A 22,109-nucleotide genomic window follows, 5' to 3' on the forward strand; every position below is an offset into this window, starting at 1 on the left:
TTGCACATAATTCACGAGCTTTCACATTTTTTTTAACCAAACGGTTCACCTCCGCCTCCCGGATGCTGCCCCGTTATGAACCGTCGACGCCGGAAATCCACGACACAGATTTTTCGTGTTCGGTACAGAAGCTGAGGCGTGCATCTTGGGAGGCATGATGGACGGCTGATATAAAAAATGCCGAAAGTACATGAGTTCGCAACGCATGACATCAGTCCTCTACAAGTCCCCGGCGCACCGACCAGACGTCCACCTGAAGGAAGGTTGCCTAACTGTCTGAACCAAGAAACGAACCCGGATTGGGTCCCCCCGGACGCACTATAAAATTGAGAGAGTAGCGCCTTGTAAATTTCCCGCAAAATTCGTTCCCCGGCTTCCCCCTTCAGCCGTACACATTCCGGCGACTCCCAGAAACTGTGGGTGCCAATTCCGTTGTGTGGCTGGAGAACCTGAAGGACCACTTCCATGTGCTTGTGAAGTTTGGGGAATGCTAGGAGATTTCGGTGGTTTGATTGTCGGATCGGAGATCTAGGGTTTGGCCTAGTTTCCGCTTTTTTTGCTGGCGATGGGCTCCTGGCTTAAGGCCGCGGAAGGTATGAATGCGGCTAGATTCTGTAACGTAGCGAGGAAATTGTTGGAGATATTTTTCACTTTAGCACCATGCTCTGCTTCTTTCCTTTTGAGTTTGATTTTCTTGTATTTCCTCTTCTTTCATTTTTTGCTTATACGTGGAGGCAATGAAGCTACAGTTTAAAAAGATTTTGGTGCATCGAATTTGTTAGATCTGGTAGATATGACATGTAGCAGAAGCTTTAATCTTGTTATTCATTTACGTTTCCGCCGAAGTAAGGTTAGTGTTGACGGAATTTTAAGATTTATGGACATCGATCTCCAGGTGATGCGTCTAAATTTATTTCATACTTATTCTAGGAAACATTAATTTTTTCCCCTTTTAATAATTTCTGTTCCTATTTCGATAGTGGAAAATGCGTTTGGCTTTGGGTCTACGAAACTTACTTCGTGTTGGGTCTTGCTGTATCGCATTTGACGTGGATTGAATCGGGAAGGCAATCTCTTGTTCCTCGCAATGATCTTTCAATTGTAGGAGTGAAACTGCTCATTCGTCAGTTTCTAGGAATGCTCCTTCGTCATTATTGTTGAAATTTGAAGCTGAGTTAAAGAAGAGAAGAAAAAAAAAATCTCCATTTAGGCGATGATCTGAATATTTTTTCCTATTTATACCTGCTGTTCAGATGTATTACTCTAGACCTTCTGCAGCCATACCAGCTGGTGATTCTGGTCTAGTTGTTCGTATCCATTAGATTCTTGTGGTTAGTCATGGTCAACTCATCCAAGTTGTCGAGAACTTCTTCTGGGCTCTTTGTTTCAGTTGTTCTTTTATTCTCCGACAAGAGTACCGTCCATCTGGCTATGAACTTCTGCCTATGACCCTCAAGCTGAAGGGAGCAGATAATTCAATACCCTGGGTGTGTCTCTTACCATAAGCTGGTTGGAATCTGCCTCCTGTTTGTCTACAAGAAGAAAAGTTCTTTTATCCTCCTCTAATGCTGTAATTGGGCAATAAAAAAATTTGTTTCTTGAGGCATGTAAATTAAATTTGAAAAGGTAGAACACAAACAGCACTAAATGGTCCTTCTTTTGGCATCCATTACTTGAACGGTTAAGGTGATAACTTTTCGTGGCCTTGTATCCAGATTTATTTGAAGTTGTAGATCGAAGAGCAAAGTTGGTTGTGCGTGAGTTGGGAGATGAACAACCTGAATCCTCTCCAATAGGTATGTAGGCTAAAACCAAATGCAACTGTTTCAGGTTATTTCCATCTGATGGCAGCAAAACCTGGAATTTTTGTCTAAATGTTATTCTTCCATAGGGTTTCTATTATAATTTATATGCTAATTCTTCAACTTTCTTTACTTTCTTCATTTTTTGCTTGGATCGAGAGCAGTGACGGGGAAGGACGTGCGAACTTTGAAGAGGAAACCAAAGAAGAAGGTCTTCAGTGAATCTCTTACTTTTATTTCTGAAGAAACTTCATTTTCTCTTGGATGATCTATTTAATTTGCTTCCCATTTAAATTTTCAGTTGTAATCTGAGTTATTTCTTTTGCAGGGTCAGTCAGAACGTGCTAGACCTGAATCTCGTGGGCCAAGTGATACTGTAAGACTAAGAGAGAAAGACAATGAACAATTCTCAGCATCCAATGGAAACAGCAACAAGGCTGAGTCTCTTCATTCTGAAACTAAAGAAACCATTTTGGACCATTTTGTTGCTGATTCAAGAACAGAACTTTCATCCGATAATACTATAGAAAATAATCTTGTTGGACCATCAGCTGCTCCTTTGTTGGAGGCCCCAGAAAGTGATGCCAATGAGTCTGTTTCTGTTGCTGGTACAAATCAGGAAGGTTTAGATCATGAAAAGAGTGAAGAAGCTGTTGCTTCATCTGAGTCGTCCAATGCCCCTGCACCAAAAGAAAGTCCAGTAGTTTTATCCCCTACGTTCAAATCTAAAACTATTGAACTAGAAAATGGGGAGCATCAAGCAGATGGTGCAAAAGAAACCAAATTAGCAGATGAAGAGCCCAGCTTAAAGACAGAGGCAAAGAAACCTGAAAATGCAAGGGTGGAAATGGATGCTGAAAATGTGCAAGCGAAAAGTGTGATGGAAATTACAGAAGAATCTGCCTTGAAAAAGCAACAACATGAAAAGGATCCTTCTGTTGCTAAAGTTCAAGACCAACTGGATGAGGTGATGGTGTCCCAATTATCTGTAGTAAATTATTGATTTCTGTTGCTACATTAAATACTTGGATCACTTGTATGTTTTCTGAATGATCATTTGGTTCCTTACAGGCGCAAGGTTTGCTCAAAATTGCAACATCTACTGGGCAATCTAAAGAAGCAAGGCTAGCACGGGTAAGATAGTATATGATTATGACATACCTTGGTATAATTTTATGATGGCATTTTGGAACCCAAACCTGGCCGTACAAAAAAAGTTGTAGATAATCAGTATGTGCAACTTCTTCTGTTTCTCATTGTTAGCTGAGATAGTGGTTGGATTGCAGGGTTTTATTAATCTTGTGCGTGTGATAGGCACGTAGATACTGTTTTCATTGACTGTTTGTGCAACACAGTAGTTGCTCTTATTCGTCTATCCCATAGCTAAATATAGACACTTTTAGACTGATTTTAGGAAAATTTCTTGCACATTTTGTTAGTTTTTTTCCCTTTAGTGATGCACTTCTTTTCCTAAGTTACTCAGCATTTCAAGTACAGAACAGATCACCCTCCTGAATGATTGGTTCTTCACATTGTGGGTCGACTAGTTCATTTAATTAGAGAACCTTTGGAGGATTTCCAGTTTAGAAAAAGGTTTTTCTACAGTTGCTATGGTAGGAATATCATTTTTTTATCTTGATGTCAACTCAGGGTATTTGTGTTAGGTCAGTGGTGGAGCAAAGGTTTTTTTCCTCGGGGGGCAAAAAATTTTTTTTTTTTTGAAAATTTATTGTCATCAGTGTTAAGCAAGAATGTTTGTAGAGGCTAGATCTATGTTGGATGGACTTGGCAAAATAGTCATTGGCCCCGAGTCCAAATGGCATGGGAGCAGGTGTGCCACATTGCTAGGTCAAAGGAAGTGAGATCTGTCCATATTTGGGTGTGCACTGTACTTGAACAAAGAGTCCAACATGGTCAACATGGCCATGTTTGTCTAAAATCTGGACTCTGTCAACTTTGATAGAGTCCTTTTTTGTTATTTTCTAATTAAAAGAAACACTTTCAAAGAAGAAAAGGCCGAAAGTCTCCCATCTATGTGTGTGTGCAGAATTCAGCCCTGGCCACAATCAATTCTTTTTATTTTTTTTCTTTTTGGGTATTTTTTTTTGTTTTCACCTCTCTCTCTCTCTCTTTTTTTGGAATACAGGCCTGGACACAGCCAGGTCTGCATTCTTTTGCTCTCTCTGGTTGATTGTGTTTCACATTATGTTTCTCATTAGGTTTATTAGTATTCTATTGTAATTACATCTTATTTGTCATTGTAATGATTTTTTCTTTATGAGGTATATCCAGTTGATCTTTTCTAACATGCAGGTCTGTGCTGGTCTTTCTTCTCGTCTTCAAGAATACAAATCCGAAAATGCACAACTGGAAGAGCTCCTTGTAGCTGAGGTGATGTGTTCTTCTTTTCCTTGATCACCCTTGGAGCTGCAGTTATTAATATTCTTGATAGCATTATTGCATATGAACAATCGTGTGACTGTTTTCTGGTTTAATTGGATTTTGTAGAGAGATAAAAGGAACTCATGCGAAGCTCAAATAAGACTGCTGCAGCAGGATTTAGCTGCATCTCGCACTGCCATATCCAGAGTAGAGTCAGAGATGGCTGATGCCTTGTCTTCCAAAAATGCAGAAATAAATGATCTTTCTTCCACAGTAGATTCTCTTAAAAAACAGGCTTCTGCATCTGAAGGAAAGCTGGCATCATTGCAGGTTGGTTTCTTTCAAGTTTCAACCATAGAAAATTATGCCTTCAATCTAGCAAATATAATGGGTCTGTATCTCCATAGGTCACAAAACCTGGGAATTAAATTGTTGCTGAAGGTTTTGTGAAAACCACAAAGCTTGAATCCCATGAAGTAAGGTTTAATTAACTAGTAGGTCAATGGCTACAGCATCTTGAATGTTCTGAAAATGTCTCCTCAACACAGCTCTTTAATAGGAGATGCTGTATATAGATTTCGATTGTTTAAAGCTTTGCTTGGAAATGGGCAATGTTGGGCATTGATGTGGTCCTTCAGAGTTGATTTGAGAGCCTTGGATCTCATACCAAGGGGACTGAGGTTGCTGTGGCTAGTTGGTGTGGTCTACTCCTAATCGGAGGCTTTATCAACAATAAGGCTATGAGGTTAGGCGCTGGTCTGATTGGAGGTCACTCCTTCTCAGTTTTATAGAGGGAAGTCTGGACCTTAGATCCAATTGGGATGGGAGGAAGTTTACAATGTCCTCAGGTTTGGGGATACCAGATATGAGAAATCTGCTGTCAGACCTGTCAGGTCTTCAAATCCGACCTGTCTGCTCTTCAAATGCCTACATAAAGGAGCAAAGCTCAAAGAACATATATATTTATTAGACACATTAACTTTGTTTGGTCAATTCTATGATGATTCTTGCTTAGTTCCTTTTTCCTTTTGGGCAATACAATTCCATCACTTGATGCTTCCTCATTTTGATGGTTTTTTATTCCTTCTTGTTAGCTTGGAATCCTATCATTGGACCTTTCTTCCTTTTGTTGTACCTTTCCTTATTGTTACACTTGATCAATGATCATCCACTGCCTCAGAAATTATTTAGGCTGGGTTAGGTATTAACAGTAACAGGTCATGCTAATGCATCCTAAATTTCTTAACCAGGCAGACATGGAAACTGTAATGAGAAGCCGAGAACTGACTGAGACTCGAATGATGCAGGTATGTTCAGCATATCATGATAGAACTAGTACCCCTATATGAAGGATTTTCTTGTATTTTTTTATGCCATATATTTCATAGCTACAGGGATCCTAATTTATCATTTTGTTTGCTAGGCCTTACGTGAAGAGCTAGTGTCAGCAGAGCGCAAGGCAGAGGAAGAGCGTGCAGCACATAATGCAACAAAAATGGTCACCTTTTCTCTGAAGTTTCAGTCCTTCCACAGGTTTCTTTAATATGTTTCTTGATCAATTTTTTTTTTCATGGTGAGTTTACAGGCTTTCATGGAAAGAGAAGTAGAATTGGAGCGTAGAGCTGTCGAAGCATCAACTGCACTTTCTAGGCTTCAGGTACTAACTGAAACAAATCATTCTCTAAGTACCTGCGGATAATAGCTCAATAGTTGAGTTTAATCTTATAATTCCACAAAGTCTGCTTTTTTCCTTTTTATTTTTTGTAATTATACCACTTTGTGCCATGCATGAAGGTGTACATTTACTTCATGCAGGAGACTTAATTTGAATATGGTGGTTTATTGCTTGAACTAATCCAAGAAAATCATTGAACAGGCTTTTCCATTTACATAGTATCTCTCCTTGCTAGATTGATGTTATAAGATTCTGGTAGCCTCCCTCCCGCTAACATCACTGATTACAAGAGAAAGAACACCCTGAGAAACCCTACTCACCCACACCAACCCTAATCCCAGATTAGGGATTCTGCCTCACCAGAGGGTCAGGCGCTTGTTAACATCGATAATCCCTCTCAAGCCCCACCCCACACATTTATAACTTTCTAGTACAGGGTCTGCTAAAGGACCCAACCCACCTCCATACTTATTACCGATGACCCGGTTGCTAACATTACTCCCCCCTTTGAAGAACACCTTGTCCTCAAGGTGTGAGCATACAATAAGGTGTGAGTATAGAATAGATGCTGCCAGAGAAAGATTCCTCCTTTCGTTTCAGCCAAACAAGGAGGGCAGCCAACTATAAGAACCTGTCTCAACAACAGTCCTGATAGTGTAAGTGCACTCTTGAAAATCTGCTCCTCGAGCTCATAAGCTTCCTCACAATTAGCACGAGACAGCACCATGGATAAATGCAAGCCAGTGGCCTGGTTCATGGAATTTTCATTCCGTAGTTTCCTCATTCCGTCATATTTGAATAGCTGCAATGGAAGCCTTTCTATTTCTTGAGCACCCCAAGTGGCATGACACTGATGGATGGAGACAAAAACATAGTCGCTTGCTTGTCATCTGCCACAACACTTGATTGCCAGGTAGAACTTCAGGTGTATCTCCCCAAGGTAGCATCATTACTAGAAGCTGAATCTCATAATTGCTGTAAAGTGGACCTCTAGTTGGCAGGGCGATTCCATTTTGCTTATGTAAAACATAGTCAAAAAACGCTGCAAAGAGGTTCCAATTTTCTTTCCTGATGTGGGACCTAGAATACTCCTTGTGGACAAACTCCATTTCACCAAGTGATTCAACTTGTTGACTAGAATGAAATGGAACCTTCAAAAAAGCAATGCCTAGCACCAACCCTTGGCAAAACCTTTCATCAATTAATTGGCATGCACCATGTAGTACACCAAAAAAGCCATATTGGTAGCAACTCCAATTTCTGATGCCTTCCTCCTCTACCGCTCCTCCCATACAGATTGCAAGAGCAATCGTCGACTCCCTCTCCCATTCCAAGAATTCCAAGTCAGTCGAAAGCAAGTTCATCTTCATTTTTGCGATGAACACTCCTTGACATCTAAATTCAAGCACGGAGACACCTGCTAGTCTGCCTGTCCAGCCCTTAGCTAGTTCATCAGGACACTCCACATCTGGCATAAACTGTCTTGATTTCATGCTGAAATTGTTCACTATAACTTTTTGCATGTCTGAAGGGTTGCTTGGTTCATGACCATAAAATAGAACGACTATCTCCACCCAACCTTTGAGATCTCTTCGATGATCCTTCCTAGAAGTGTATGCCCAAGTTTTACCTGTAGGCTCAATATGAATAACAATGGCCCTCTGTATTAGTACATAAACATTCTTTACTATAGAATTCTAGAAGATGTGCTTCCCCTGCTCCGTCGAATGGCCTCCAGGACCTTCTCGATATCCATTTTTGAATGAGGGAACCTAAAATCGAAAACCATTTTGTACTTCTTCTCCAAGCAGTCTCGTTGGCCTTGGGAATGCGGCCAGCTTGCAAGAATATGGCTGTGAAGAATGATGCTCGACGACATGACTGATCATCCTTTGTGGTAGGACTCGACCTGGGAGAACAACGTCTTCAACCTCCTGAACTGCATGACATTTTCTTCCAGCGTCACTCGTGAGCAAGGTTTTCGACCTGGCGCCTGGAGCATCTTATCGCCATCTGAAGCTTTTGAATTGGTACTCAATTGGGCATGAAATTCCTTGTCTGAAAGAGCAACCTCGGTCGGTTCCTTACCTAGAAACTCTTCCAACATCCGACATATCTGCCTGTATTCTGCTAGCATAGTCTCCCACCTCTCATTTATGCCGTCACTTGTTTGGTCAATCCTCGCAATGAAAGTCTCCATCTTCTCCGATCAACCCTCTCCAGTGTTTGCCGACTGCGCCCTCAAAGGCTCTGATAACATTGTTAGCCTCCATCCTGCTAACATCACTGATTATAAGAGAGGGAACACCTTGAGAAACCCTACTCACCCACACTAACCGTAATCCCAGATTAGTGATTCTGTCTCACCAGTGGGTCAAACACTTGTCAACATCGATAATCCCTCTCAAGCCCCACCCGACACATTTCCACCTGCATACTTATTACCCATGACCTGGTTGCTAACATATTCCCATCTGTTCAATACAACCTGGAGCTAAAAAGTTATGGATGTTATTGCAGATGATGGTTTCATTCTGTGTCACATAGGTGCAGGGTGCGTCGAGGGTAATTATTATTATTATTATTATTATTATTATTACCATAACACACACATGCACAACAACAACAACAACAACAACAACAACAAAAAATTGTCTATAAACAAAAAAAAAAAACATATTTACACTATCTACTTTCGATGCTAAGTAAAATACTAAAATCTAAATCAGTAAATGGTAAATGAGTAGATGTATACAATACACTTCAAACATTCGGTGCTAACAGCCATTGCAGTAGAACAAATCAAATTATGGACACTATAAAAAACAACAAAACCCAGCAGAAATTATTCATAAAGGCATGCCAAGCAAGTAAACATTAAACAACGTATACCCATTGTTGATAGATTGTGTGTTTCGGGTCCGGATCCATACCCGACCCGCCTTGTAGCCCGTTTTGGGCTCTACTTAAGTCATGTAACCCTAATCCTTAAGAGTTAATGATAATCTTAAGAGAGAGAGAGTCTGGCTGCTAGTGGGCACCAACTCCTCCTCATTCGTGGTTTTTTCTCCCTCGTGTTGAGGGTTTTCCACGTTACATCGTGATCATTGTTCTCTTCGTTTTCGTCTTGTTCGTATTTCTACATGGTATCAGAGCCGTGAAGTTCCGGCGTTTCTGGTTTGTCTTTTGCCCGTGTTGGAGGAGGATTCGCCCGACACTGTTCATTGACTCGCCCGGCACTGTTCATCACCCGTGCCCAACGCTCGTGCCTGACGCTCGTGCCCGAGCTTCGCCCGACGCCTGTGCCCGACGCTCGTGCCCGGGCTTCGTCTGTCGCCCCGCCGCCGTCTCCGCCCAGCGCCGCCCTGATCAGCGCCGCTCAGGATTCAGCCGCTTCCGCCCAGCGTCGGCCTGCCCAGCGACGCCCTGCCCAGCGACGCCCTGTCCAGCGGCGTTCTTCTCTGTCAACCGACGCATCGCCCACCGCCGTGCCTTTTTTTTCCGGCGCCGCGCCGCTCTGCCTGGTTCCGGCGGTCTGCTTCCGCCGTTGCGCTGCTCTGCCTGGTTCCGGCGGTCTGTTTCCGCCCAGCGCCGCGCCGCTCTGCCTCGTTTTTTTCTCCGGCGCTGCCTCTCTGTTGCTGTCTCTTCCGCCGGTGAGGTTTAGGCGTTCTCCGTTTTGTCCGTTGCCTGCTCTCTGCCTTTTTTTGGTGTTGTATTGTGCTGTTGCTCCCTGCTGCCCTTGCTGCCTACTGGGCTTCTCCCGTAGCTAGACTGGTCTGTGATTATGGCAGCCTCTTCCTCGTCAACCGTCAACACCAATCCCACTGAAATAGGGGCTTTTAGAACTGAGAATGTTCCCATGCAGGTCATCACTCTTCGCCTCACCAAGGAGAATTATTTCTCGTGGTCGCCTGCTATGACTATGGGGATTGCTGGCCGTGGTCGCATGGCCTATATTGATGGGAGCAACCCCGAACCAGCAAGAACAAGTGATGTGTGGCATACTTGGTTTCTTGAGGATAATCAAGTGAAAACTTGGATTGTCAATTCCGTTTCCGCCGATATTCAGCCCCTTATCCTTCGGAAGAAGATTGCTAGAGACATGTGGGTGGTCCTCGAGCAAATGTATGGCCAAAAGAAGACCGCAATTCGTACTTACCAAGTAATGAAGACAGTCTATGGCATTCGACAAGGGAACTCGTCTGTTGCAGAGTACTATGGGGCTTTGAAAGCCAAGTGGGAAGAACTTGACTATCATTCTGATATCCCTTGGCATTGTCCCCATGATCAGGCGCTCTATGTTGCTCATGAATGGGAAAACAGAGTGTTCCTATTTTTAGCAGGTTTAAATGATGAGTTTGAAGGTGTTCGAAGTCAGATTCTGAATTCAGGGGAGGTGTCCAGTATTGAAGATGTGTACTCCTGTATTGAAGCGGAAGAACAGAGGAGGCTTGTTACAAAAGACGGGAAGAAGGAACTTGTGCCCTATAACGAGGATTGTTATAGATCCCTTCGCCGGTGCACTCACTGCAAGAAGACAGGTCACACCGTGGATTATTGTTGGGATCTTCATCCAGAAAAGAAGGGAAACAAAGGGAGATCTTCGATTGGGAGAACGCCTGTGTCTGAGGTGCAAGCATCCAGTGGAGAAAAAGTCTCCATTTCCGCTGACCAGCTTCGTGAACTAAGGGCTTATTTGGGTAGGATCGATGTCAACAAGATTGAGACCTCAGAGGGAACTACAGCTAATCATGCTCTCGCGGTTATTGGCAATCAAGGTAACTCTTCTGTGGGGGAATAGATTGTCGATAGTGGTGCTACTCATCACATGACAGGTAATCCAAAATTGTTTCATGAGTATAAGTTGTCCTCGGGAAAGGAACGTGTTTCTCTTGCAGATGGTTCCTCTACCTGTGTGGCAGGTGAAGGCACTCTGTCCTTGTTGGACAAATTTCATGTGCAGGGCGCTTTACATGTTCCCCAGTTTCCTCTAAATCTCTTATCAGTCAATAGACTTACTAAAGAATTGAATTGTGAACTTATATTCTCTGCCGATCGTTGTGTTTTGCAGGACTTGGTGACAGGGAAGATGATTGGGATTGGTTTAGCTTCTGATGGATTATATCGTCTTCCCATACGTGTGGCTATTGCTCTGTTGACAGCGATTCGCAAGACAGATAAGAGAAGAGAAGATTGTCTTCAGTCTTTTATGTACTGACATGAACGTTTTGGGTATTTACCTTTTGGGATTTTGAAACATTTGTTTCCAGACTTGTGTTCCTCCTTTGATTTGTCTTCCATTTCTTGTGATGTTTGTCAGTTTGCCAAACATGTGAGGGCTTCGTACCCTCTTTCTTCTAGTTGTGCTAATGAAGCTTTTTCCCTGATTCACTCTGATGTATGGGGACCTTCGGGCATTCATACCCGTCAAGGTTTCCAGTATTTTATCACTTTCATTGATGATTTCTCTCGTGCTACATTTATATACTTGTTAAAAGACCGCAGCGAGGTTCCTCGAATCATCGAGACATTTATTCTTCTTGTGCATACCCAGTATGGTGCGAATGTTAAAACTTTCAGGTCCGATAATGCCCGTGAGTACATGTGTCAGCCTGTTGAGGAGTTTCTTAGACAACAGGGGATTGTTCACGAGACATCCTGTAGTTACACCCCCCTCAAAATGGGGTAGCTGAAAGGAAAAATCGTCAACTTCTTAATGTCACCAGGGCTCTTTTGTTTCAGAGAAATCTTCCTAAACACTATTGGGGTGATGCAGTTCTTACTAGTGCCTATCTTATTAACCGCATGCCCAGCCGTGTTTTGAATGGTAGGACTCCCCACTCGTTGCTTCCTGGCAGTCGTCCACCATTTCCTCTTCCTCCTCGTGTTTTTGGTTGTGTATGTTTTATCCATGATCACAGTCCAAATGTCAAGAAACTTGATCCTAGGTCTATCAAAGGTGTCTTTGTTGGATACTCCCCTACGCAAAAAGGATACAAATGTATTGATCCTATTACTGGTCGAGCTTATGTTACGAGGGATGTTACCTTCTTGGAACATGCCTCTTACTTTGGTGCGAATCCTCTTCAGGGGGAGCAGTCTGTGGGCAGGGAAGAGTATTCTCAGAGATAGGAACTTCATTTTATAGATTTTTTGGACTACAAGAAAGCAGAATCACTTAATACTGTTGATCTGCCTGAGAAGAAGGAAAGGGGTGACAATAGCATTGAGAAGGAAGGCCCTCAGTTGTTTGGACAGTTCTACTCTAGACGAGGTACTCGGACAGAGGTGATGACTTGTGATGCTAGATCTACTTCCAATCCCAATGCCACTCCTTCCCTGGATGAACCAAGTCCTACCAAGGAGACCGTGGAGACTCATGATGAGGTTGAAAAGAAGAATGACGATATTCCCATTGCCCTGAGAAAGGGTGTCAGGTCATGTACTCAACACCCTATTGGTAATTTTGTTTCTTATTCCAGACTTGGGAAAGATTACAAGTGCTTTGTTTCTACTCTCTCTTTGGCTGTGATTCCCAGGACTGTCGCTGAAGCTCAAAGTGACTCCAAGTGGGTTGATGCAATGAAAGAAGAAATAGATGCCCTAAGAAGAAACTTGACATGGGAAGTGGTGAAGATTCCTGAAGCCGCTCACCTAGTTGGATCCAAATGGGTGTATACCATCAAGTACAAACCAGATGGGAGTGTTGAAAGATATAAAGCTCGACTTGTGGCCAAGGGGTTTAGCCAGAAATATGGAATTGATTACTTGGAAACCTTTGCTCCTGTTGCGAAAATGAAGACTGTGAGGGTGGTTATATCCCTAGCTGTGATGAAGGAGTGGAAGATATATCAACTGGATGTTAAGAATGCATTCCTCAATGGTGACCTCGAAGAAAAGTATATATGCATATGCCTCCAGGATATGAAGAACCAGAAAAGTGTTGTAAGCTGAAAAAGGCCTTGTATGGCCTTAAGCAATCGCCCAGAGCGTGGTTTGAACGACTGAGAAGAGTGATGATACATCATGGATACAAACAAGGAAATGGAGATCACACTCTGTTTGTGAAGAAGAAGGAGAGCAGGGTTACTCTCCTGCTCGTCTACGTAGATGACATGATTGTTACTGGAGATGATGAGGAGGAGATTATCAAGCTAAAAGGGTTACTGGCTACAGAATTCGACCTCAAAGATCTTGGCAAGCTAAGGTATTTTCTTGGTATGGAGGTTGCTAGGTCTAGTACTGGTCTTGTACTAAACCAAAGGAAATATACATTAGATCTGCTGGAAGAAACTGGTAAATTGGGATGTAGACCTACTCCTACCCCTTTTGACACTGGGCACAAGTTGAGTCTTAGAGATGGAGAGCCTCTCTGTGAAGAAGACAAGGGAAGATATCAACGTTTGGTTGGGAAGCTAATTTATCTTACCCTCACGAGACCTGATATCACCTTTGCGGTGAATGTTTTGAGCCAATTCATGCATGCACCAACCGATGCACATCTGAAGGCTGTGGACAGAGTGCTATGCTACCTGAAGAAAAATCCTGGTAAGGGACTCCTGAATGTGAAACAAGAGACTGTGGAAATCGAGGGCTATTCTGATGCGGATTGGGCAGGTTGTGGTGATACCAGACGATCCACTACAGGGTGCTGTGTCTACTTGGGAGGAAACCTTGTTGTATGGAGGAGCAAGAGACAGGATGTTTGCTCTAGATCCAGTGCAGAGGCAGAATATAGGGCAGTTGCTATGGGAGTGTCAGAGTTATTATGGTTGAAGATATTGTTGACTGACATTGGAATAGAGATTGAAGGACCTATGAAGATGTACTGTGATAACAAGTCTGCAATCAACTTAGCCAACAACCCTGTTCTTCACAACAGAACAAAACATGTTGAAATTGATCGTCACTTCATTCAGGAAAGGATTGATGCGAAAGAGTTGATCTTACCTTACATGAAGTCGGAAGACCAAACTGCTGATGTTCTGACGAAAGCTCTTCCTTCAGCTTCATTTGAGAGGAATGTATCCAAGTTGGGCATGTTTGATATGTATGCCCAACTTGAGGGGGAGTGTTGATAGATTGTGTGTTTCGGGTCCGGATCCATACCCGACCCGCCTTGTAGCCCGTTTTGGGCTCTACTTAAGTCATGTAACCCTAATCCTTAAGAGTTAATGATAATCTTAAGAGAGAGAGAGTCTGGCTGCTAGTGGGCACCAACTCCTCCTCATTCGTGGTTTTTTCTCCCTCGTGTTGAGGGTTTTCCACGTTACATTGTGATCATTGTTCTCTTCGTTTTCGTCTTGTTCGTATTTCTACACCCATCATTGCAGCACAACAAAAAACTGATGTAGGTGAAAAACATTAACACTTTAACAGTCAAACTCAAGCATGTATGATGTATACCATGAAAGCAACAATCAAACAATTCCACATATCGGAAAATAATCATTAGATTCTGAATATCACAAAAAAGAATTGAAAAACAGTAAAACATGCTGAAAATATGAGCAAGTGCCAAATGAAGTTGCAGCGATCATTCCAAAAAGATAAAGCGACAAAAACAATAATCGAATTAAAGAGGAACACCAATGAAAGACAAACACACAAGCGGCAGCAAGAAACTGACTAGATGGATCGGAGACTCGCAGTTGATTTCTGACACATTTGGGTGGAGGCCCAGTTGCCAGCGCCTCTAAATGCCAAACAGAGATGGACCAGATGGTCTTGCGCCAGCTGCCTTGAGCTAGAGATGCGTTGAAGGTTGCCAACCTTTTTGGGTCGGAACCGAAACTAGTAGGGGGCAGGTTGGGATATGCCAAACTGGGTATGACACAATGTGTAGGAAACAAGAAGTCTCCATTCGTGCTTATTAAATGACAAAACAATTCTTTTCAGGCTTCATACAAATAAAGATGATTAAATATTCCTATCTTAGTACAAGTAATTACAAGTAGTTGACTCTACACACTTAGGACTAACTTGTACCCAATGTTGTAACTATCAGTTTCCATCTCGTATCCGAAACCTTGGCAGATGATGTGTATCACCAATATGGGTTGGCTTGTATTGGGTGATTTTTTAACTGTACTTAAAAATTACCTAATAATTAACCTAAAATATTTAGTAAAAATAAAAATCTTAGTTTTTCCAACTCATGCGTCTGCTAGTATCATATCTCTTGGCTGGTAAATGCTGGTTCTGATAATGTTGCTTGTATCTCTTAGTTGTCTCAGGTTCAAGTTTGTCTATTGATATCTGCTTGTTGTAGTGTACTTACTGATGTTTTTCTTCTCTTTGGCTGCTTATAACCATACTGATGGTGGCCATGGCAGAGAATAGCAGATGAGAGAACATCAAAGACATTAGAGCTGGAGAACAAAATATCTATGCTTGAGGTAGGCTCTGATAACCTTGCAGAGTTTTAGGTATGGGAAGGATATTTTATTGAAGGCCACAATCTTGTATACTTGCGTCTGATCTTATTAGGCAGAATGTGCATCTTTGAGTCAAGAGTTGAATGATGTAGAAGCTCGAGCTCGCCGTGGACAGAAAAAGTCTCCTGAAGAAGCGAATAAAGCCCTTCAGGTATGCCATGTGAAGGTTTTTTACTGAAACTTGGGTTAAAATAAATAATTTATTTAAAGAGAAACTTGGGAAATTATTTGAAAATGATTTCAATCCCAACCAATCTCATCAAATATCAATGAGTTACATTTAAATCACTGAAATATGGTGAACAAATTTTCAGTATGCATGTTGGTCACTGTTTTCCACTTGTATGGCATTGTTTAATTGTTCAGACTCATCATAGAGATTGTCAAACTTGTTCATTAAAATTTTTGCCAGAGTATTGTTCTGCTTAGAACAAAAATTTACCAAGTCAGTTAAATTTTTCTATGCTTAATGTCTCTTGTGATTAAGTTTGTTACCTTATTTTCTTGGGTTTATGTATTGTCCACCAGTGCATTTCATATTTAGCATTTGCATCTAATAATTGTCCAATCCTTAAAATATAAGGTAAAGCATCTCTGTTTGGGTCTGCATGGTTTGATACTCTGTGCTTTATATTTAGTTTTGCACATTTAATGCATCTAATGTCTGCGGCTTTGAGGTTGCATTCTTGCTGGAAGTAAATGTCATCTCCATCTGTTGGAATTTGGATATGGATTTTTTTCATTATGTTGACTGTCCAAACAAAAGGCCATTTTATTTGTTGATCCTTTATATCTCAATAAATCGGCACCAGTTATTGAATCCAGAATTCTATAATTCAGGCCTGGCAAGAAGAAGCAGAGCGAGCACGTCAAGGTCAGAGAGAGGCAGAGAGTAAGCTCTCCTCTTTAGAGGCAAGTAGTTCTTAATTCTTATTTTTCTATTTTTTCTCTCTTTTTGCCTTCATTTGCTTGTCTCGTTTTACTTCTATCACTTATTACAGAAACAGATGCAGTGAACCTCAGGAAATGTGGTGGATTCACACCTGTAATATAATTGGAATGACGTATATGCTGGTTTCACATTTATATCAGCTTAGCCGATATTCTGAGTTGTTATGCTTATGCGCTTATAATGTTGAGATGTTTCCCAAAAACATGTGCAAGAAAATGATATTGCTGGTTAGTAGTTGCATGTCCCACGAGAATTATATGGTGCATTGGATGGAGGATTGCTCACGATCCTTGTTCATCCTCTGAAAATGCCTCTATTGCCATTTTTTTGTCAATCCTGTAAGCAACTTGTATCCCTTGGAACTGTATGAGCCAAGTATTTCAACGCATTGTGGTGCCTTAAGCAAACCATCTTGCTATAATTGTTGCTTTCAGCTCTTTTTCCAACACCACCTTGGCTGAATCCTAACAGCACCACAACACATTTTATATCATATGCACTGTATCCCACCCATTCCTACCTATTCTTTAATTATATTGCTAGGAAGAAATTTTTGCAAAGTAAAAATTTACCCATGAGATTGCCATGTACTGACATACATGTGATGCAACTTGGAGATAAACATGAGGTGTGATTTGCCTTAGGAAGGCCACGTTTCTTTGAACAGGCTGAGATGCAAAAGATGAGAGTGGAAATGGCAGGCATGAGAAGAGATGCTGAGCATTACTCACGGCAGGTGGGTTGCTTTTGTTATGTGTCCTTCTTTATAATGTATTTTTTTTTCCTTCCTTGCAAGCCAGTTTGATATGGTTTAACATTCGTTGTTTTAATCGACTTTCTCAGCTTTAACAGCCTGAGATGAATTTATTTTATGGCTTTGACCTGTTTCTTCATCTAAATTCTTAATCCTGTTAAACTTGATGGCATTTTATTTCAGTATTTTGCTTTTCTACAAGTTTTTTTTTTTTGTCCCTTGGGGAAAGATTTCATTAAGAGAGCTGTGCAATCAACTGCAAGTTATTCTTGTGAAAGATTCTTTGTCAGTCCATGGAGTGAACATAGTTATTTTACCTTACAAATCACCTATAATTTGTATCTCAACAGTGTTTGTATTTGGAAAGGATGGAATTTTCTCACCATCAGCTTTGTGCAACTTGCTAATCTCAGATTGAGCAGCTTTACTCTCCAAGAGGGAATGTAAGGTTTTTGCTCCTATTTTCTTCATGTCTTGCTTTCAGGTGGTGTCTTGGTCCATCTGCTGCCGATGCTCCTACTAATTCTTTTTGCACAAAAAAGAATCGAAGCACTAATTCTCTGACTTTAGGGTAGAGAACCAAAGACTTGTGAAGCTGATCCATTTACCTGACATCAGTTTTGTGGGTTTAGACATCACTTTGTGGATATTTTGCAAATTTTATGTTACTGCATCAACACTGAACATTTTGCTTGTTCACCTCTGAAGAGAAGTGAAAGAGAAGATATGCTAGCAGTAATAGTTGCAGAGCATTGTGAATGCATAAATTAGTTCAATGTGTGGCCTTGATTTTTAATTTTGATTTTTATTTTTGGACAAGTCCTTATTTTGTGTTTTCATGGGCATGGAGCAGGAGCACATGGAACTGGAAAAGAGATACCGTGAATTAACTGATCTATTGGTATGTTGGAACATACTGATTTTTATTTTCATTGTCCTACCGGTTTCTCTTAAATTAACAAGGGTGATCATCTTGTGAAGTACTTGAAGCAAACACAGCTAGAAACCGTGGCTAGTGAGAAAGCTGCAGCCGAGTTCCAACTGGAGAAAGAAGTCAAGCGTCTAAGAGAAGCCCAGGTTGTTCATGGGCTGTAGAATTTGGTTTTCCTAAGATGTTTTTTGCTTTTCTTTTCCCTCTTTCATATTGAATGAAGCATGATTGAGCAGGTGGAGGTGGAGAGGAGTAAAGCTTTACGTCGTGCATCAACTCCATGGGAAGAGGAAACTGATGTGAAAGCACTTGAGTATGGTTTTCTTTTGGCAATTTTTTTTTGTCCTTCCAGAATGTTTTTTTTGCATCCTTTTGTTCTAAATTATTTCTTTATTTTTGTGTTTAAATGGGATATTTTTATTTGTGGATATTTGTCTTTTTAATGTTTGTGTTTTAATCTCATGTAAATCACCTTGTATCGTTACATATATTTTCAGCAGTATAGCTGCATGTGGATGACACTATTTTTCTGCCTTAATGCTACAGAGATTGTCCTGTGACTGTCACATGTTTCCTTAACAAATGGGAAGAGGTGATTGAGAGTGACTAGCTGAATGGGTTCTCACCCATAGATGGTGTATTCTGAAGCTAGCTTTCAGTGAATGTTTTTTTTATCATATCCAAGTGAGGCCACCTAGAATGACAAATTGACAATATTAGATAAGGAAGGTTAGACCACTTATGGTATTTTGTAGGCCTATTGGACATCAAATTGGGAGGATCACCTTATAGCCAAAAGCACTGCAGCCAAAAGTAGGCCACTCTTTATCATCGGTCGAGTCCACCTTATGCCACTCATCTAATGTTCCTTGAAGGTATATGGCCAACCAAGAGTGTGTATGCCTGTGAAGATGTATTTCCCTGCAGTTTCACATTGGTCAACCCAAAATAAAAATCAATGCTTGTAGACTCTTATGTAAAGTTTCTCTAATTTACGATAAGGTTAATTGACCGTGCAAGATTTGATTGGTTGTGTATGTCACTAATAGCAAAGATCTATTGCCTTTGAATCATCTTTGGTAAGTCTCTTCTAATGCATGTATCCTAGTAGCTCTAACACTGTACCAAAATATATTCAGGTCTCTCCCATTGCACCACCGTCACATGGTTGGAGCAAGTATGCAGGTTCTTATCTCTCTTGCAAACTCACACTGACATGTAGGTCTTTTATGAATGTTTTTATCAAGTGTTAATGCCTAATGACATAGAGGTGGTCTATACAGCTGCAGAAGGCTGCAAAATTCTTGGATTCAGGTGCTGTTCGTGCCACTAAGTTTCTTTGGAGATATCCTGTTGCTCGAATTATTTTACTCTTCTACTTGGTAAGAGTGATTCGTCTCTTTATGAACCAACCCCCTTGGTCCTCTTACAGGAGCATCATTTGAAGTCTCTGGCTAAACTGTCTCTTTTGTTGGGGTTCTTCCAGGTGTTTGTCCATGTTTTCCTGCTGTACTTGTTGCATCGCTTACAGGTATACTGCTGACTGATGTTTTTATCTTATGCTTGCTCATGGGGTTGGTAATTTTGTGCTCACATGATGCAGTCCAAGGCATTCTCTTAATTGAGAAAGTTTTTTTCCTTTGCTGGCATTGATTATCTCTATGCATCATAATGAAGATTTAGTTTCCAGAATATAAAACCTGAGCATTTTTATTTTGTATATGTGAAACACACACATATCGGACACAAGGAAGAAGCTTTCCTCAACTGTTCCACTACTTTCTGGGGTTATTATTTCTCAATCCCTGTTTCTCATTCAGTTGGTTGGTTTAAACTTCAAACAAGGACTTGTCACTGGCTTCAATGTAGATCAAATCATTAATTTGCTTGATTGATTTCGTTGAACATGTCAGACATTGCTGGTTCACTGCAAAAAAAAAAAAAAAAAGGAATTTGGCATCAGTAGGTTCCCACATATGGGTTGTCAATGGGAAAATTTATGTGCCAAAATCGGTGTATCTCAGTGGGCATTTGAAACTTTGAAACCAGGGAAAAAATAGGTTGACTTTTTTCTCTAGTGTATGATGCCCAGAAGAAATAGTGGGGCTCCCTCCACGGGTTTTCTGGATTTTTAAACCATGATCATTGTAAAGTTTGAAAAAGGTCCAGTGCACTTGTTAGGCTACTGCATGGTGCTGAAAAGTTTTACTGAGTCAGTATCCTGAGAAAAATTTTCTTGTTTTCACTTCCATCCAGTGACAGCTCAACTGTAGGAACCCAAATCAAAGCAGTGAATAACATAACCGTATTTTACATTATAAGGTCTCCAAGTTATGATAATGCTGCAAGTCTGCAACCATAGGTGCCATAAGGTGAGATGGAGTTTAAGATGCACATTTCTACATAGTATACTCTTAAATGCAATCAAATTAAGCTACAATATCAGGTCAAGTCTGATTATTGGAACAAATATAACATGCAAGCAAGTCTGGTTATTGGAAGAATAGAAGATGCAACAATGGTTAGATGTATTATGGCGTCACTCTATGAAACTGATTTAGCACCATATCTAAATCTTAGGGAAATTAGAAATCCTTGTTTGTTAAGTGCACTTTCCTAATCTAATGCCTGCATCAAATATTGGTATGATAGGATAAACGAGTGTGGCACAACCGTTGAATCACAAAGGAATCTCTCTTATTAGCTATGCCAACGGATTACCTCAAGTAAAAGACAATGAAACTAATGTCTTTCTTAGGGTTATTTCTTCTCTTCATCTTTATTTGTCAATGCAAGCCTTACCTTTTATCAGTTTTCTGCTTCATCTTACCTCGTAGGTGTTTCCTATTGACAGATAATTTCATCAAGCATGTCATATTCCACCTTTCCTAAAATATCTACATCCTCCAGTCCAGCGAAATCAAACTGATTCTTGTTGGTCATTTTAGTTGTTATTTTTAAATTTGCTTGAAACAATCCAGGCACAAACATTGGCAGTCAAAGGAATGACTCCATCTTATATTTGTGCGGAACATCCTAAGTGTTTGTGTAAGATAGGCTGATGGTAAGATCTCGCCTATAGATATGTTGTCTTCATTGATGACAAAGGCCTCTAACCCGTTGAACATGTTGGACTTCCCTGTCTGGGTGGTCCTCGTTTGCTGTTTCCTTTGTCTGGTTGTCCTTTAATTTCATCCCCTCACCCCCGCACATCCACCAGGAAAATTTATCCACAATTTTGGTCCTTGACAAAGGACTGAAACCCCAGTCAGTTAGGAAAATCTTCTGTACATAGCTTGAATACTGACCCTGTCTTTCGCTAGGTCATGGCTATCGCCATCTTTGATCTTTAATTTTTCATATTTCAGGATCAAGCAGATAATTATCTGTCGTCTCAAGGAGTTACAGATCCAATGGGGCTTGTCAAGCCAGAGCTGCCATAAGGGTCCATTCTTCAAATGTAGATTAATGATGACAGTGACATGGGAATGTCTGGAATCTCTCTTCCCATATATATAATTTTTCCTTCTTCGGTATTGCATTTTCATGTAAATTCATTCTTTTTCACATAGAAAAAAAGAGAAAATATCTGTTTCTAGTTTCTTGAAAGTCGGCAGGCGATATCGCCTTAATGGGTCTTGTGCCTGATGTTGTGCTGGTTCGAATCAAATGCCATGTATGCGAGAGGCTAACTTTTTTTTTTTCTCTTTTTTGTAATAAAAATCTATAATGAATATTCCTGTTATGTTACTCTTTTCATATCTTTTCTGCTTCAATTAGTTATGCTGCAACATGCTTATGACCGCATCATGTTTTTGTTGGTTGAGATATTAGTCATTCAACCAGAATGCCGTTTGAATTCTAATCACCTAGTAGTTGGGGTGGGTTCATCTCGCCTGGGATTGATCCTCCCTGAGACCGAGAGGTGTATATAACGTTCTTCGCGGATCAGGATACTCACCAAGATTATTGAGGATGGAGGCTACTCTGCGACCTAGGAAAAATAAAAAAAAAGCAAAATCTAAACTTCCATGATGCATTTTTATATTAACCTTTTGAAGAACAACTCATTTAACTTGTTTTACGGTGCTCCAGGGGACAACATGGTAATGAATGTGGGCACCATGATAGAATTGCCTGGTTTGATGATGATATTTTAATCTAAATTGCAATCGA

The 22,109-nt window shown here is 40.9% G+C and overlaps 1 protein-coding gene across 1 annotated transcript; it reads left to right on the plus strand.

Moving 5' to 3' along the window:
* The first annotated feature begins 232 nt into the window (after window positions 1–232).
* Window positions 233–21,692, plus strand: LOC116259817 (golgin candidate 1). Its single transcript, XM_031637757.2, has 21 exons — window positions 233–593; window positions 1,716–1,796; window positions 1,967–2,013; window positions 2,131–2,769; window positions 2,874–2,936; window positions 4,116–4,193; window positions 4,311–4,514; window positions 5,435–5,491; window positions 5,608–5,682; window positions 5,770–5,841; window positions 15,195–15,257; window positions 15,349–15,447; window positions 16,137–16,208; window positions 16,916–16,984; window positions 17,856–17,903; window positions 17,984–18,079; window positions 18,170–18,246; window positions 19,073–19,118; window positions 19,217–19,315; window positions 19,420–19,464; window positions 21,302–21,692. The coding sequence occupies exons 1-21, from the start codon at window positions 566–568 to the stop codon at window positions 21,374–21,376; spliced, it is 2,133 nt and encodes a 710-aa protein (XP_031493617.1). The 5' UTR covers window positions 233–565; the 3' UTR covers window positions 21,377–21,692.
* The last annotated feature ends 417 nt before the right edge of the window (window positions 21,693–22,109 follow it).

The sequence above is a fragment of the Nymphaea colorata genome, chromosome 1 (assembly GCF_008831285.2).
Source record: "Nymphaea colorata isolate Beijing-Zhang1983 chromosome 1, ASM883128v2, whole genome shotgun sequence".
Lineage (NCBI taxonomy): Eukaryota > Viridiplantae > Streptophyta > Magnoliopsida > Nymphaeales > Nymphaeaceae > Nymphaea > Nymphaea colorata.

Bases quoted from the DNA above. Each gene is read 5' to 3' on its own strand.
- LOC116259817 (XM_031637757.2), top strand. From the start codon at position 566: ATGGGCTCCTGGCTTAAGGCCGCGGAAG. The intron at 4,515-5,434 runs GTTGGTTTCTTT...TTTCTTAACCAG, and splicing joins GAAAGCTGGCATCATTGCAG to GCAGACATGGAAACTGTAAT. The intron at 19,465-21,301 runs GTATACTGCTGA...TTCATATTTCAG, and splicing joins ACTTGTTGCATCGCTTACAG to GATCAAGCAGATAATTATCT.